The 18,599-nt window shown below is 39.5% G+C and overlaps 1 protein-coding gene across 2 annotated transcripts in view; it reads left to right on the top strand.

The window, feature by feature from the left end:
* The window catches only part of RELN (reelin), a 276,674-nt gene that overhangs the window by 244,536 nt on the left and 13,539 nt on the right, over positions 1-18,599 (top strand). For both annotated transcript variants that reach the window (XM_030291632.4, XM_072919453.1), the window contains exons 45-58: positions 317-566; positions 2,768-2,936; positions 5,508-5,648; positions 6,980-7,157; positions 8,537-8,730; positions 9,822-10,078; positions 10,811-10,965; positions 11,764-11,978; positions 12,264-12,441; positions 13,464-13,639; positions 14,896-15,002; positions 15,418-15,660; positions 16,201-16,376; positions 17,960-18,033. In XM_030291632.4, coding sequence (XP_030147492.4) covers positions 317-566; positions 2,768-2,936; positions 5,508-5,648; positions 6,980-7,157; positions 8,537-8,730; positions 9,822-10,078; positions 10,811-10,965; positions 11,764-11,978; positions 12,264-12,441; positions 13,464-13,639; positions 14,896-15,002; positions 15,418-15,660; positions 16,201-16,376; positions 17,960-18,033 — 2,513 coding nt within the window. The remainder of the gene's footprint in view (positions 1-316; positions 567-2,767; positions 2,937-5,507; positions 5,649-6,979; positions 7,158-8,536; positions 8,731-9,821; positions 10,079-10,810; positions 10,966-11,763; positions 11,979-12,263; positions 12,442-13,463; positions 13,640-14,895; positions 15,003-15,417; positions 15,661-16,200; positions 16,377-17,959; positions 18,034-18,599) is intronic.

The following is an 18,599-nucleotide window of genomic DNA, read 5'->3' as shown; positions in this document are numbered from 1 at the left end:
TAGGAAAGTGCAATCAGTTTGTTTCTGCTAACACTTTTTTGGTGAGCAGTTTTACTTCATTGAGATTGGAGGTCGCCTCCCTGAATTTTAGATTTGTACAACTGAGCCAATCTCTTTCCTCTACAGGAAAGAGATACTCCCCTTTCACATGGACAAAATTCTCTACTAAGTAATGATGTCAATTTTGGACCAGCAGAATAAATACACATAGTCTGGTACATCTCTTCCTCCCTCAGGTTGCTGAGTAACTTGTATGTTTGTGAAGACTTATAGACATTTTTCCTTATCAGAAACAATTTCTTTCCTAATGTTTCAGATTCTTATTGGAGGAAATATCTCTGGCAATACAATATTGGAAGATGATTTCACCACCCTGGATAGTAGGAAGTGGCTGCTCCACCCTGGTGGAACAAAGATGCCGGTCTGTGGCTCTGCTGGGGATGCTCTGGTGTTCATTGAGAAAGCCAGCACCCGCTACGTCGTCACCACTGACATCGTTGTCAATGAAGACTCCTTCTTGCAAATAGATTTTGCAGCTTCCTGCTCTGTCACAGATTCCTGTTATGGTAATGACTTCTTAGTAATCCCTGCCATTCCTCTTCCTCCACTGCAGAGGAAAGTTCACTTGTTTTCTGGTTACATTATTCATCATAACAAGAACTTAGAAACAAAAGAAAGCTGTGTGTTTCTGTTAGAAACTGTAACATCATCTTTTTTAATCCAGGTATCTGAAGCCTAAAATAAACGGAAGTAAATTATTCCCTGTGAGCATCTAAGTTGCAGTTCAATCCATCTCAGAAAAAGACCAACAGCTGCCTTATTCAAATCTATTTAGTAGATAATGTCCACTGCTTGGGGTGGTGGTGTAATAATAAGCAGCTGGGTGTTCAGCATGTTTCTTGCTTTGTGGTTTTGCATTTTCAGTGTAGTCTCAGTTCTGATCTCACTTGTACCCATATACCTAAGAAATCATTTATATCAACACAAATCTGACACTTGCTAAGGCAGCATCAACTGCAAACATTTATATTGTCCATATAAAATAATAAATATGTATAGACCTATATGTTTCCATGTATGAATGTGTGCATACATATTATGCACATGTGTATATATCCATTTACATATACATAATGATGCAATTTTTAATTACCTAGGTTTCTTTTTTCATATGATGTATATTGAGTGCAGAGTCAGCTTTTACATATGTATATACACATGTATACATAAATTAATAAAAACATGCTCTGTACTCAATAAACATCATATGGAAATTAAAATTTGGTTCATTATGTGAATTTTATAGCACACAATAAATAGCTTTTTCTTAAAAACAAGCTTTTTAATGCTTGCTTTACACATCCTCTTAGTAGGGTTTTGAGGTATAGATATTTTTAATGAGGACAAGAATACAATACATTGTATCATGTGGTATGTATAAAAATGGAAAAAGGTTTTAGATGAAGTCCCAGATTTAGCTTTTCTAATTTTGCTAATCTGAAGCTACTCACATGCTTAAAAATTTTTCTTTCTTTTGTTATTAAGAATACTGTGGTATCCTGAGATCATCTCTGCTAAGTTTAGAAGTATTTTGGTGACTGAGCCGTATACTGGCAAAGAAATAGATCCTTATTTTGTTGGGGGGATTTGTTTGTTTCTCTGTCTACAACCCTTATCATTATCTTAACTTTATATTAAATTGGGCAGGACACTACCTAATCATGCTTCCAGTCATGATGAGAAAGCATTTCTTTTGGTGAGGGAAATTTAACACTAAAAACTCACTTACCCTTGTTTGTGTCTACTTGTCCTTTCTACAGCACTGTCTTCTGTGCTGAAACATCAAGCAGGACTGATTGAGTCATTAAGGGTCATTCCTTGTGCATGAGGGTAGAAGAAATGAGTCTGTTAGTAACCAAAAGAAGATCACACATTTATCACCTCTATCACTGCAACCACGTTCCATGTTTTATGCAGTCAGCTCAGCCAGAATACCTGGCAGCTGGAACATTTACTTCAAGTACCAGTTCTGCACCTATTATTATTTACATTTTCATGGCTGCATGGAAGTTTGACTTGAAGTATTTAGTGAGCTTGACTAACCTTTAATTTTTGTAATAAAAGCTTATAAGCCATAAACATCAAAACAATGAAATTGCTGATTTTCGCTGAGAAATGAATACATTAGTTTAATGTGGCTAGACTGTGTTTGAATGGAAACAAGCTCACTGACTAACAAACTCAAATTAAAATTGTGCTGAATTAAATGAGCTGGTCTGCAGGAAGGGTGGAAGGCTGACTAAGCCATCTTGTGACAGCCAAAAGTTTGAATTTGAGTGTTGCTCTGCTTTACACAGCAATCACATCCAGCTGAATCTCACTCTTCAAGCCTGAAAAACAAAGTTTGGTGGTCATGGTGCTGTCACATCATTTTCTTGCATGCTTCAGCTACAGACATTGTCTTGACTTAATCCTGGCAGCTTAATGTTGGCTCTGTCTTTTCATCTGTGGTCCCTTGAGTTAAGTGGCAGATGCAGAGATGTGCTACAGACTCCATCTGAGCTGTACCTGTTCAGCAACATGTAACACACCCTCCCACACTGCCACCAAAGGAGGTAGCTTTGTGCTTCTGACACAAGGGTTTGAAATGTTCTGGGTGGTTATTTTGTCAGGTCAGACTTGTGATATTGTCTGGGGCTTGCACTTTATTATAGGCCTATGGATATAGGTCTCTAAATTAAGTAACTAACCACTTTTTCACCCTTAGCTATTGAACTGGAATATTCGGTGGACCTTGGGCTGACCTGGCACCCAATTTTGAAAGACTGTCTTCCCACTAATGTGGAATGCAACAAGTACCATCTCCAGAGGATTCTCATTTCAGACACTTTCAACAAGTGGACCCGGGTTACTTTGCCTCTGCCTCCCTATACTAGGTAACTCCCTCTGGTTTTCTGCAGAATAAATCTAAAAGCATAACTAGGCATTTATAATGCCATGATGCACTATGGAGTTTAAGCAACTGTACCTTGTCCTTTTTGTTTTGTCCATGTAAATAGCAACAAATAAGTATAAGTAAATGAAGCTCTCTCCTATAGAAATTGCAAACACAGGTAGCAAGGGCATCAGGATCTCAGCACTATTTGACTCCACAGCTTTGCTCCTCCTGCTGAGCCTTATGTCCTCACATAGACATAGGCTGAGCTAACTGCTGGCTCAGAAGTATCAAAGCACAGGCAGAGCCTTGAGATGGTTGTCATGGAAAACACCACCAAAGGCACATACAAGTGTGGAAACAGAGGCCTTTATTTTTTACTAATTGTACTGGAAGGGCCTATGCAGTTGTTACACGTTTTGACATTAGTAATGAAAAAGTCCATGTTCTGTTACTAATCATTTGGGGCATCTGGACTCTTCTCTCTCTTTGGTGCTGTTACATCAAGTAATAGCACTTTTTTTAGGACTTCTTCCCAGCATGAATTTTCTGTGCTTCCTCTTTTGTGTGGCTTTGCTACATACGTCTGTAAAAATCCATTACCCTGTCAGTTCTTGTGTAAAGACTGTAAATTTGTGTTCAGAGTAGTCTTTCTGGGGTTGAATGGGATGAGTCAAGGCTGGGATTGATGTTCCAAACCAATTGAATTTGGACCTGAAAGGAAGCTACCACCTGAGATAAATTCAGGTTTATAAATAACGGTGATTTTAAGACTGAAGAGTATCTTGAACAGTGTATGTCACAAGAAGTCTGATGCCCTACTGAGGCAAAAATTGCACTTCTGTCCAATCCCATAATTGTTTTTTTTGGCTCAAGTAATACCATTTCCCAAAGTTATTAAAACAGGCATTCCATGAGAGAGGTTATTACAACCTTTTTTCATAAGCAAGAGAGACCTTGAGCTTTAGGATAAGAACAGTGCAGCTAACGGGCCTTTTAGTCTAGATGCAATATAATTTTTATGCTGCTTTATTATTTCAAGCTGTGTAATAGCGGGTGTGTGTCTCCAATTGTTTATGCCTGTATGTTTTAGGCACATGCAGGCTGTGTAGTCAGTAGCTTGGCCTGCTGCTCACCACCCTTGTCTGTGCAGCCTCTTAGGGCTTCTGCACTCCAGAGTGCTACCTCACCGCTGGTCTCGAGTGGGCAATGGACACTTACTTTTAACTTGGAGCTGATTTTAAAAGGCAAATCCAAATACAAAGCTTCCCACAGGAGCATCAGCTTCATGAATTGTTAGTGATGTGCCTAGCCAAAGCAGGCAGTGTAAGATATAGGTGCTTGTCTTTATTCTGAAAGGACTTCCTCACAATTTTTACGTGTATTTTTTAAAATGCTGCTTAGTGAACGGCTGAGATGAGCTCAGAGCAGTAGATTTCTCTCTGGATAAACAAGTTATTTATTCAGCTCATACAGCATTTTCATAAAGAAATAATTCATGGGAAAATAATGACCTTAACATATGAGGTCCATTTTTAGGCTGAATAGTTTTTGGGGGTTTTGCTGGGGGTTTTTTGAGTTGGTTTTTTAGTTTAGTTTAGTTTGGTGTTTTTTTTTTTTTTTAATTTTATTTTTATAATAATTGTGATTTCTCTTTGAGATTCAAAAGAAAATAGACTACAAAAAGTTCAATGCTGCCATCTAGTGCTGCATCACAAAAAAGAGATTAGCTTGAATTCACAATTACAGAAATTAATCTACTCACAGCTCTTGACTTACAGTCTACACCTGCATGAGCTGAATAACTATTTGGTGTCCCCTGACTCTTTTGGATAGATTTTCATCATCTATCTTGGGAGCTGAAACAATTCACATATAGGTAGCTAAGCCAAATTTAATCAACAAATTAGTATAATTTACTCAGTAGACCCAGGATCACACTACAGATAATTTCTTAGCATTTCCAGCCAAGCCCTGGGTGGAGGGGAAGGAAGAAACTGCAAAGCCAGGGTCATGCTACAAGCCCTGCATGGGCCTTCTCACCAAACCCACTCCCTAGAACTGCTCTGAACCTAAGAGTGATTGGGAGAGTTCATAGAGGAAAAAGTCAGGTAAATTGGTTGGCTGGGGCTTATTGACTGGCTCAGGATGAAACTTGGAGGGTTTGGATTATTCTGGCTTGATGCTGCTCCTAGCTGTCCCTCAGGATTGTATCTGTGCTGGGACATGGTTATGACTGGCCTGAGCTTCCAACTTGGAAATATCACCTTCTTCCTACCCTCCTCTCCACTGCACCGACCATGGCCCGCTTGCTTTGCTTTCACCAGTGATCCATTTCCTACCTTCCACACTCTCAGCTTGATACCAAGCACCCATGTTTTTTTCTGTTCTCAAAATCTGGACACGCTTTCCTTGGAGGGATGTTGTCATTGTCAGAAACCAGCCCTGGGTCATGCTGGTAGCAAACAAATCTTCCAAGAGCAGGCTAGCCTCAAAACTAACATTTCCTTTCAATCAAAATAAAGATTACTTTAGCTAGAATATACAGAATTGTTTTTCTTTCTCTCCCAAGGTCTCAAGCAACTCGTTTCCGCTGGCACCAGCCTGCTCCTTTTGACAAGCAGCAAACGTGGGCAATCGATAATGTCTACATCGGGGATGGCTGCATAGACATGTGCAGTGGCCATGGGAAGTGTACACAAGACAACTGTGTGTGAGTGCCATCTGTTCCCTGTCCTGCCCAGGGTTGTAGCATTTCACTCCCCCTCTGTCATTCTGATGAATTTGCAGGGAAAACTGTGATACAATTCTACAAAGGAAGGTGGATTTTGCTGTTAAAACTGATCAGGGCACTGGGTCCACTTGGAATAGAAGCAACAAGTGGAAGGGGAACTGCAGGGGTTGGCCCTGCCAGACCTCTGACTGTTCATGCTCCATGGCCAAAGCAGACGGTCTTTTCCTCAGTGGCAATGCAGCACCTCTGCTTTTGCCTCTGCTGCATCAATTCCCCTCCCACCAGGTAGGGAAAGGGTACCCCTTGAGTTTGCCTAGCCCTCTTGGGACATACAGTCTAGAGCTTCCCAGAATATGTTCTCCTTATTCCCAAGGGATTTCATACCATGTCCCAGTGCTCTTAACCTGGTCCTGAGTGCAGAGAACCTGGGCTGGAGGTGGGACATATCCAACTAAGCAAGATGTATGCCAGTTCTTCACAAAGCCAGAATTTGTTTTTTGACTGGTGGTATCTTGATGGTCTGGTGACTCTGCTCCATGGTAGGGTTTGCCAGGAGAGGCAGACTGGCTTGATCCTCAAACTGTTTGCATAACAATCCACACAGAGTCCTGCAAAGCTAGCAAACAACAACCCCCAGATTTGCCTATCTTGGCAACAGAGAAATACCTTCCAGATGGATGTATTGCTTTTTTTCCAGCCACAAATGGCAGCAGAAATGGGAGAATGGTTGTATAATTACACTGTGACTGTATTTTTTAGAAATATATTTCACTGCATAGAATAGACATATTATTGTGTTCTCCTCTATCCTGACAACACTGCAGTACCAAGACACAATATCCCTGGTGAAATCTCTTTGTAGCAGAACACAGTTCCAAGCTGTTATCCAGTCTTTGACACATTACAAGAATGTTTTTCAGAGTGGGGAAAAAAAACCAAAAAAAAAAGAGAACTATATAAAGATAAGAAAACACCCATCTCCTAAAATTTTACAGAAACTTGAACTTTAACATCAGTGGGACATTTTTAGGCTTGGCACATTCTCTTGGTTTATTTATCCAAGCACAATGTGTTTCACTGCTTTTACCGTGTTTGGGAGTGTACCCTGTATGAGAAGCTTGAATGATACACAGTACTAAGCCTTTAAAAAAGTCATTTTTGTTTCATATTAACTCCAAAACGCCAGATGTTTAAAACCCCCACATGCCAGTTGTGCACTAGTAAATGATGCCTCTCTGCAGAAAAAGATGGTACCTTAGTAGCATGCAGAGCCTTTGCCAGCTGATTTGTGCATTTGTTTTGCTCTGCAGCTGCGACGAGCACTGGGGTGGGCTGTACTGCGACGAGCCAGAGACTCCCCTTCCCACCCAGCTGAAGGACAACTTCAACCGCTCCCCCTCGAACCAGAACTGGCTGACAGTGAACGGGGGCAAGCTGAGCACGGTCTGCGGGGCTGTCGCCTCTGGGATGGCTCTTCACTTCAGCGGGGTGTGTGTCCAGCACAGGGACCAGCTCGCTCCATTTGACCCTATAAGTGGGACTGATTTTAAAAGTTAAATAGCAAAGCATTAAAAAAATAATAGCGTAACATATCAGACATATAAAATATTTTTAAAAATTAGATCCTTTGCCTGGCTGAAGGTTGAAGTCAAATAGGTCCTACAGACTAGGATCAGCCAGAAACACTCCAGGAAAGCTGATACCGTGTTCCTTGATATGCTGCAGCCAGGAAAAAGAGTTATAGTGTGTGTGGGTCCTGAGAGGAGCTGTAAAGAGCCCTTTGAAAGTGGAGCTGGTAGGTTAAAGCCAAGTATAAAAACGTAGACTTCTAATTTTCCTCCTAAGTCCCTCCTCATAGCACTTGAAACTTTCAGACTGGAGTTTGGTGTGGCTGCTAATCAGACCAGAGGTAAATTAATAACTAGCTATTTGCACTTGTATAATTTGCACATGGTCCTTGACAATACAGAGCCACAGAAACACAGAATGGGCTGGGTTGGAAGGGGCCACAGTGGGTAATCTGGTCAACCTCCCTGCTCAAGCAGGGTCACCCTAGAGCACATTGCATCCAGGTGTAGCCTCATCCTTCAGAGGTCTCACAGGTGGGTGTTTTCAGAGTAAGCTCACAGTAAAATTTCCTAGGTTAGCTACATATGTAGATATATAACCCTGACTGCTGTTGAACTATAGTTTGCTAACAGATAACCTCAGGATTATAAAAATGATGAAATAGTATTTTAGTTTAGAAACATGTAAAATTTATGCTGGTAGATGTCTTCTGTCAAATTTATAACTAAGTTCAAACTGACAAAAGTTTTCTAAAATAAACTAACAGAAGCATTACATTTCCACTTCATTCCAGTAAGACTAAGTAGACACCAGCTAACAGACTAAGCAATGTGAAATATGTAAGGTATTGTGGAAAACACACATACTAAAATTGCTTTGCCATTTGATGGTTTGTATAAGTTGAATCATTAGCACATAATCAGTGATTCATTAATTCTGCATGGAGAACTTCACGATTTACAATGGAGGCATGGATTTCTGCAACTTTTGTATTAAGAAGAAAGGTGAATACAAATACATGAATATTGTAAAACTGAAGGTACAAGTAGCAACATATATAGATACACAACAGAAATTTTTAAGATTAAACATGACTGAAATTATGTCTTCAGGGAAAAAAAATTATATACATTGTTCACTTGTAGCTTTACCTTTGAAATAATTCATAAAATTTTGTACAATTTTAAAATTTTTGCGATATGAATCCACATTAATAGTGACTGCATAGTCTAACACTTTTTATGAACATAATTTTTGCCAGACAACACCAGTCAACATCTTTTTTCATTGCTTTTAAGGGCTGCAGCCGTATGTTAGTTACAGTGGATTTGAACCTCACCAGTGCAGAATTCATCCAGTTTTATTTCATGTATGGATGTCTGATAACTCCTAACAACCGCAACCAAGGAGTGCTGCTGGAGTATTCTGTAAATGGTGGTATCACCTGGAGCCTCTTAATGGAGATTTTCTATGATCAATTCAGCAAGCCTGGGTTTGTAGATACCTTCTTTCTACCTGTGTAAATTTCTCTGCTAAAGTCAGGTGTTCTTGAATGTTTCACCAGAATCTGTGGGATATATAGTGCTGTGATTTGGATGTCAGGCTGGGATGTATGAGTTCAGCTTGTACAGTCCTACAGGTGTTTATTAATGTCCTTGGCATGTATTGAGAGCATCAACATTTGTGCAGCTGCTAGGCCAGAAATACAAGAATACCTAGAAGCCTAGCAGTCTGGTAGATTTGTAAATGGTTGCAGGAAGATAATTGAATAGCTACTGTAGTGATGTCCATCCTGTTCTTAAAGCTGCTAACCTTTGCAGTCTATTTCTTTATTGGCAAGATCATAAAATCACTGATTCTTATAAGTTAGTTATAAAATGGTGTGGCTAGGCTTCTGCAGTTATCCATCAAAAGGATGGATACACTCAAGCCCTACTTTCAGATGTCTGTGAGATTCAAATCATGCATATACGTGAGCCAACCATTTTCTGACTGACCAATTTAAAAGAGTCACAGAAAATGGGGATGAGAAGGACCCATTATTTGTTTTTATTCGAGCACACCAAGAAATAACTAGCACTTTAATTGGACATGAGATTTAAGTGTACTATTTTCTACTGTTGCAATGGAACACATAAAATCATACTGGAACATTACTATCTGCTGAATGGCTCCAGGTTGAAAAAAGCAATCTTTATTTCACTTGTACACTCTCCTTCTTAACACTTCCCTTAATAAGGGTGTTATTAAGGCCCTGCTAGTCCAGACCATTGCATTCGGTCCCATAAGGACACCTGGAGCAAGTGAGGTTGTTCAAACCATGCCACAGTCTGGGTGCTGACCCTTTCCACCTCTCTCTAAGCCCCTGTCCCAGGGATGACAGTGGGAGTGATTAGAAAGATTTTTGTTTCAGAAATATCTCCTAGAGGAATATAGGCTAGACCGGTCTTTTTCTTCTTTCCCAAATTCCACGTGTTCTGGGAAACATTTGGAATGGACTTAGTCAAAGCATCCAGCACAGAGCGTTGCAATGTGTCTTTTTCCTGCAGCTTTCCTACAACTAATTCCCAGCTTTTATTCCAGCTTTGTGAACATCCTCCTTCCCTACGATGCCAAAGCCATCGGGACACGTTTCCGCTGGTGGCAGCCCAAGCACGACGGGCTGGACCAGAACGACTGGGCCATCGACAACGTGCTGATCTCGGGCTCGGCCGACCAGAGGACGGTGATGCTCGACACCTTCAGCAGCGCTCCCCTGCCGCAGCACGAGCGCGCCCCGGCCGACGCGGGGCCCACCGGCAGGATCGCCTTCGACATGGCCGTGGAGGACAAAACCACGGGTAAAGCTTCCACTGCGGCTCAGTTAAGGAGCAAGAAGCCAGTGCAGTGATTTGCAGGTCTTGCTGAGCCTCTGGATCTTTGTCTCACTGTGATGGCAATCACAGAAAATCCCATTGCTATAGAGGCCTTGTCTTTTGAAAATGAAAAGATGTAATGCAGTTTTTTTACTGCATCTAGAAGGTTAATTTATTTTAAAAGAAAAAAAAATTAATTTAAAAGTGACAGGTTATTCTAAGCAAATTTCTTATCCTGAGTGTCTATTTCCTATTTTCTAACATATTAAAATATTCTTTAAGGAATTTAAGTTACATTTTACAACTAAATTTTGTAGAAGACTCATTTTTGTATGTTTATTAGGCTTAACAGCTACCAGTGCTGGGGTACACTTTGTGCAGACATGTAGGCAAAACCGATTAAAAGGCTCGCCCAAAACATTCAGTGCAATAGATGTTCATATTTTAAGTCTCAGATCCTTACTTCTTTAATATTAAAAAATAATGCTGTAATGCTTGTGTAAGTGAGCAGTAAGAGGTGCTTTCAGCAATAAATGTGATAAATGTAACACATATTTACATGGGAAAAACAGGGTACTGACATTCTCAGGAGCAATACTAAATAATTCTCCTGTAAGCTGAAAAATAAAGCTATGAATCACTTTTTGTGGTTAACACTACTCCCTATTTAATTTATATTGTCACTGAATATTACTGACATTGCCATTTATTTTCAAGTGAATGAACACTGGTTATTCCATGACGATTGCTCAATTGAGAGATTTTGTGATTCTCCTGATGGTGTCATGATCTGCGGGAGCCATGATGGCAGAGAGGTCTATGCAGTCACCCACGACCTGACTCCTACAGAAGGCTGGATTATGCAGTTCAAGGTAAAATCTGTCTGCAGTAAACTTACTCAAAACCACATTTTCTTCCAGGTGTAAGTAGATCTTTCAGGTGGAAGGGTGATGTACAGGCATACACAGGAGCCATTCCCTGCTGGGAAAAATACGGTTATTAGGCCATCCTCATTTTTCTCACTTACATTGTGTCGGTCAGCTTTAATATCACAGGCTGTTCTCAAAGGTGACACATTCTTCTATTCCAGCACTGCAGTTCTATGGACATCATGTAATAAGGATATTGCACATCTGCCAGGTGCCTATTTTGTTACAACTGCTGGTGAGGGAAAAGCAGCTCCACAGTAGTTCACTCTGCTCCTGTGTTGTCATGCATTCACATCGAACAAAACCCAAACGGGCCTTTGTACACCCCTTTACCTAAATTAAGAAAATAACCCAGCAATATATGGAAATTTCAAGAACCCTTTGCACATCCATCCATAAATATGGTCTCCCTAATCTGTGGCCTTCTCTGAAATATTCAAATCTCTGGTTGCGTGGGATGGAATATTAACTTTATTTGTTCTGTGGTACTGGGGTCTAAGGCACGAGTGTCAAAACCTGGAAATCCAGAAATGTGAGCTATCTAGAGGAAAAAAAATTCACAGTATGGTGCCTATTCTCAGTCTTGAGAATATCAGAGACCTGCAGGTGACTGGTACCATACAGGCACTGTTATTGCCATCATTTCAAGCAAAATTCTGCCATCCGTTTTCAGGTTCAAACACTTTTTTAAATTCCCCCACCACAATTAACTCTAATTACTGATGGTCTCTTCTTTATTAGGTGTCTGTTGGATGTAAACCCTCAGAAAAAGTTGCACAAAATCAGGTCCATGTGCAGTATTCCACTGACTTTGGTGTTAGCTGGAGTTACTTAGTGCCTCAGTGCTTACCAGCTGACCCAAAATGTTCTGGGAGTGTCTCACAGCCATCTGTCTTCTTTCCCACAAAAGGATGGAAAAGAGTAACTTACACACTGCCTGAAAGCCTTGTGGGCAAGTAAGTATGAATTTGCTACTCATTTTATCTAGGATTGAGTACCTTCCTGGAGACACAACAGGACATCTTCCTATTCATTTTCTTTCAAGGAAATTTCAGAATAGCAGCATTCATGTTCATTACATTGTGGATATGTAAAAAAATAAATTTCAACAGATACTTCCACTACTTGTGGAAGCTCAGAAGCTAGTACAGTCATGATTATATTGTGTTTAATCACCTTTTTTCAATTGAGCAAAATTGTTTTATACATATGTATGGTTTTCTTCACTCCTTTATATCTAGTCCCGTGAGGTTTCGGTTCTACCAGAAATACTCAGATATGCAGTGGGCCATTGATAATTTCTATCTGGGCCCTGGTTGTCTGGAAAACTGTAGAGGTCATGGAGACTGCCTGAATGAGCAATGCATCTGTGATCCTGGGTATTCGGGTCCAAACTGCTACCTGACCCAGACACTGAAGGTAATTCTATTGCGTGTTTTAAAGAATGAATTTTGGCATGTGTTTGACTGGGAAGGAGAGAGAGGAGACATTTATCTCACTGGAAGTTTAGCTGTGATTCCTGTCAGCCTGAAGACAGTCAAATCCTTTTTCAGCCCTTTCATCAGTTTTTGTAACAAAACTATTACTGCATTATTGAAGAATGGGTTTGTTGCTTTGAAAATAACGATTAGCCTGAAAAAGCTGTGATGAAGTTCATTGTTCATCTTTTAATCATCATTATAAAATGTAAATCACCCTTGCACACCCGGTTGTATTTGAACAAAATGGAAAGGTTGTCTTTAGTGTGAAAGAGCTTACTGAAGTAGGGAGTAAAGGAAAATGGCATAAAATTAGAAAATTAATTCACGTGGCTGTTTGGCTGTTACTCATTTTATCCAGAAACAATGAAGTAGACTCTAGTTAGATATTGCTAATATAAAGTTAAAAATAACTAACTAACTTGTCAGTTGTCATGTAATTTGAATTATTATAACCTTTTGGTTTTCATCTGAAATACTAATTATATGAACAAATATCATTGTCTGTTTGCAATTTTTAATTAGTAAGGTATCCATCACTTTAAGAACACTTAAGATAAAATGGTAGCAATTTTAGGGGAGTTTAACTCAATGCCAGGATCCCTAGTTTTGCTGAGGAAAGATATAGAATATTTTTTCTCCCATGCATACAGAAGTCCTCTACTGTTGCCCTCTACCATCAAAACCTTGCCACACAAACCCAATATGCTCACTCATTTGCACATGCCAATTTTTATTTGCTGCATTACCTCCCAAGTATGTTAAAATCAAGCCCTAATATATTTTCAAATTTAGCCAATTCAGTTTAAGTGGCTAACTATTCAGCCAGAAGTGATTATGTTCTGTTGCCCTGAGAAAAATTTAGTGTTCTTGAGCCTTCAAACATGTTTAGATCAGTTCTAGCTGTGGTTGTCAAAAAGACTTAAAATCTTACTTACCTTCATTTAAATACCTTATTTACAGACCTTCCTGAAAGAGCGCTTCGACAATGAGGAAATTAAACCAGATTTATGGATGTCCTTAGAAGGTGGAAATACCTGTACCGAGTGTGGAATTCTCGCAGAAGACACGACTCTGTATTTTGGAGGTGCAACTGTGAGGCAGGCTGTCACTCAAGATCTGGACCTGCGGGGGGCAAAGTAGGTCATGGCTCCATGTCATTGTCACGGGGAGCTCTGTCATGCACTGGCAGAGCAGCAGGGAGCATAGCTGGTAGCTCAGGGAATTCCTAAGCCACCACAGGAACAGCACTACCTGAGGCAGACACCGAGGAGACGATGATTCCCAGGGTGCTGGGATTGTGATTCTCAAGGCACTGATGCTTTCAGAGGAGTCACAGAGAGCAAGGCTCAGCCCAGCACACTGGAAAGGGTCTGACATGTCCTTTGTCCAGAAATGTCCTGGAATCAGCAACTTCTGGCCTGCAAAGAGGCAGGACACCAGTCAGCAGGGCATCACTGCTGGGGGCACCAGCTGTGTCTCTCACTGAGTTCAGAGCAGAGCCTCTGCTGGTTGTTCTCTCTTGGGTTCCCATACAAGATCCATTCCACTTCTATGATGTTGGAAAGGATGACTTATCAGGGGTGCAATGGATCTCTGTCAGTTTAGACAAGCTAAGGACATGAGACAGACAACAACTTCAGCATCATTTCTCTTGACCATATGGCTTTAATGAAGCCACACACTCTGACTTCTTAAATTTTGCAATTTTGCTTAATTACAGGAAGGAAGGGGCCTCAGGGAGACTCTAGTCCCACCTCATGCTCAAAGCCAGGAAACATGGAATTCAGGGCAGTTTGCCTAGGACTTTGTCCCATTGGATCTCTAAAAACCTCCAAGAACAGAGATCCTACTGTCTGTCTGTACTGGAACACTTGTACTAGTGTTCAGTTACTCTCAGAGTGATTATTTTTCTTTTTTTCTTTCTTTTTTTTTTTTTTTCCCTGTGAAATCCATTTGGAACTTCCTATTTCTTCAGTGTATGATCTCTGGCTCTGAGCTCTGGTTCCTACCACACAAGTGTCCTCCACCAACTTGCCTCAGTTTATCAACTTTTTTGTTCCTTCATTGATTCAAGGGCACCTTAACACATGGTGATCTCCCATTCCACCAGGATTCCCAGGGAACTCTAAGCAAAGTAGCTCCCATCCAGTCTGTCCCTGTCTGGTACATTTGCAATGGTTTATTCCCTCACAGGGGCAGTTCTTAGTTGGATTCCATGAGGTTCCCATGAAAATTACTAGACAATGTTTTTGGAAACCTTTGTAGTACTTGTGCATCAATGTACCTTGCTTTAAAATGCTGGCATTTGGAACAATTTCAGCATGTGTGTTAACAGAAATCAACCTCTATTTGTGCAAGTCTAACAGATGTGATCATATACATTTACTCTTAGGTTTCTACAGTACTGGGGAAGAATTGGGAGTGAAAACAACATGACAACATGCCACAGACCAACTTGCAGAAAGGAAGGAGTGCTGCTAGACTATTCCATTGATGGAGGCAAGTACATACTGTATTTATAGCTGAGCTACAGTCTGGTTCTGTATCCATCCACCATGAATACCTGACAAGTTGTCAGAGATCCAAAATAAAAAGGTAATTCTTAATTGTAAAGCTATTTATGTCTGTGTGAAGATTTTTCCCCATCTAAAAGTCCCATCTATTGCTCTGAAGTTTTCCATAATCTTACTGCCTTATTTCAGTAATCAGTGGCTTCCACCCAAGTTGATTATTCCTTTTTACAATTACAAGATTACTCTTGCAGTGAGAAACAATTGCCAACTAACCTTAGAAGTTAAGCTCTATCAGAAGACCATATCTATTACTTTTTAATTTCGATTATCTTACTTTAATCCTTCAGCAGATTCTACCATATGCTTGGTTTTATCACTAAACCTGCATCTTTTCATTCTAGGGATATCCTGGACTTTGCTCCACGAGATGGATTACCAGAAGTACATCTCAGTGAGGCACGACTACATCCTCCTCCCCGAGCACGCCCTGACCAACACCACGCGCCTGCGCTGGTGGCAGCCTTTCACGCTCAGCAGCGGCATCGTGGTGCCCGGCCCCGAGCGGGCACAGTGGGCTCTGGATAACATCCTGATCGGGGGAGCAGAGATCAACCCCAGCCAGCTGGTGGATACCTTTGATGATGGTAAAACAGGCTGCCACAGCTCACCTGTTGTCTGGCGTTATCTGTTCTTATGTTACCTGAGACCTGTGAGCTTGCAAGCAGACTTTCTTCTATTTTAACCCTGCAAATTTTTCATTTTGTAGACTAATGCTGTTTATATGTTATTAATATAAGTGTGTAAATATATATATATGTATGTATATATATATATATATATATATATATATATATATATATACACACATGTATCTTCAGATGTATGTCCACATGTATGTACACATAAAAATTTTTATTTCGGTCTAACTCATTTCATTTACATTTCTGGTATTATGCTCATCATATTTTTAAAAAATACTGTTATTTAAACATTTTAATTAACTCTCTGGCAATGAATATCTTTATTATGTCTCTCTCTTTGTAGCTTACTGGGTGTCATTACAGATAGCATAAATGTAGTGTCCGTATCACTAAAGTACTTTGTCAAGTGATTCTGTGGATTAATTTCTAAGCCTTGATGTTTACCAAGACAATGCAGTAATTTTATTTAACTCATCTTAATAGAAGGCACCTCTCATGAAGAAAATTGGAGCTTTTACCCTAATGCAGTCAGAACTGCAGGGTTCTGTGGAAATCCATCATTCCATCTCTACTGGCCAAATAAGAAAAAGGATAAAACACACAACATCCTGTCCTCCAGGGAGCTCATTATACAGCCAGGATACATGATGCAGTTTAAAGTAAGAAATGTTCTCTCTCTCCAAAGTAAAGAACACAATGAAAATTCATCTAATGTGTCTCCAGAAATTATTGTTCTTCCAACTAGGATGCTCAATTGGATAAATAATTAATAGTGTCGTTTTACTAGAAATTAACAGAAAATATGAAGTGTAGGTAATGAGAACCAAAAAGGCTGCATGAATGTAAAATGTCAAAATATTCTGACTGCCTGTATGCTATTGGGGTTAGTCAGAGGAATTGGAAGTCTAATACCTTTTTCCTGAAATTACTTGATCATCAGATACAGTAGGAATTATTTTCTAAGGTGAGAATAGATGCCATGCAGAGCAAGTTATTTTCCCCTAATTTGTGAAGGAACAGAAAAAGTAAGGGAGAAGGCTGGAGAAGAGCATCATATGGAAAATGCAATTGTGCTCAAATAGAAGTGCCCCTTCTACTTCCTTGTGTCATGGCAAATGACCTAAACCATCAGAAAAACATTTCTGAGTATTTTAATTTGATTGAAGGTAGAATTCTACACAGGGCCAAAGGCAACAAGTAGTTGTTTTCCAAAAATGTTCTTGGCTGTTCCCCAAGTACCCTGTCTTAAACTAGGAACTAACATGAAAGTAGGGTTATCAAAATACTAATCCATTTTCTTATTATGATTTTTTCTTGCTCTTCTGTTTAACAAGATAGTTCCAGAATTTACCATCTTCCACTGATCAATATTTTTACCTTCTCTCAACGTCACTGCCTATTTTATATTGACTGTCTAATATAATCCCTAAAGCACTGTTTCCCCACTCAGCATGCCAAAAAAATTATATACAAGAGGAGTCTCTGAAGTTTTTTACTACTAAATGTCAAGACTGCCTCCAAGATGCTTATTTTACCCAGCCTATCATCTTTTTCCTCTATTTTAAGACCAAAATTAGGATAACCCATCAGCATTTAATAGTTCATATTACTAAGCTCTTACTGAAGAATTTTTCTTTCCTGATCTTCTCCCCAGTTTTCTTCACCCCTCACAGCAAAGATTTTATTTCTAAACTAAGAACTCAGCTCTAACACAGCTTCGATTTAGTTTTGAAATTTAGCATTGTATTATCTAATCAGTAATGTACACTGGGTACTGTAATCTTTCAACTGTAATATGGAACAAATATGTCTATTTTTTAAATATTCAGAATAATTCTGTTTCTAAATTGGACTGATTTAAAGTTTATGTCCATATGCTTATCATGATGAATTTTAAATTTCAAAGGTGCTTCACCTTTGGAAATGCCAAGGAACTACCATATATTTTGTTTCAGAAAAAATGTTTGTTTAGATATCTAATTTGGACTTTAGAAATGAAGTGTTAGGATTCTGTTAGAAAATAACAGTAGCAAGGAAGTAAAATTCTTTAAGTAAAAACAGTATCTGAAGTACTGTGTCTTTTGTTTTCCATCCACTTTTGATGGATTTTGCCCAAGTTCTAAGTTGACAATCCCTCATGCACCTAATAAAGAAACAAAAAAAAGGAGAACATAACTTGGTTATATATTACTTGAAATGTCTACCTGACTTGTTGTAGCAGTTTATTTTATTTGTGCTATAGATCGTGGTTGGCTGTGAGGCAAATTCTTGTGGGGACCTCCATTCAGTGATGCTGGAGTATACAAAGGATGCCAGGTAAATGACAGCAGAATACACAGACCTGAAAAAAATAGTATGACATTAAAAATGTAGAGAGCTTCTACTTATTAAAGTTTTGCTTTGCTATTCACGTTGTAACATGAATTATTGTAACATGCTTTGCTATTCATGTTGTAACAGAATCTGAACAAGGCCTGTGTGCAAGCACTGGGATTTGTCTATGTAACTCCCATAAATTCTCTTTATCATTTATCCCAGATGTTGACAGATTCATGGCATTGAGCTTGTAGTTACAGTCATGAGCATGTTCCTGTTAAAAGTATATTCACAGGAAAACATATTTGCAAGAACCTATTTAATAGGATACAGAACCAAGCTGTCATGAAATGGGAGTTACTTAACTTCAAATTGGGCTTTAACTAGCTAAAAATTACACTGCCTCATGTGCTATAGAATAGCAGCATGGTATAATTTGTAAAAATTAAGGTATATTCTGTGCTCGAATAAATGTGGGTGAAAAGGTAGCAAATTCTGTTGGGACTCTTATGAACACTGCAAGAAAGAGGCTAAGGAGCTGCCTCCCAAATAAATCCTTCTGTCAT

The sequence above is a fragment of the Taeniopygia guttata genome, chromosome 1A (assembly GCF_048771995.1).
Source record: "Taeniopygia guttata chromosome 1A, bTaeGut7.mat, whole genome shotgun sequence".
NCBI classification, from domain to species: domain Eukaryota; kingdom Metazoa; phylum Chordata; class Aves; order Passeriformes; family Estrildidae; genus Taeniopygia; species Taeniopygia guttata.
Note: the sequence above shows the minus strand (reverse complement) of the source record. Positions and strands in the feature narration are given on the sequence as shown.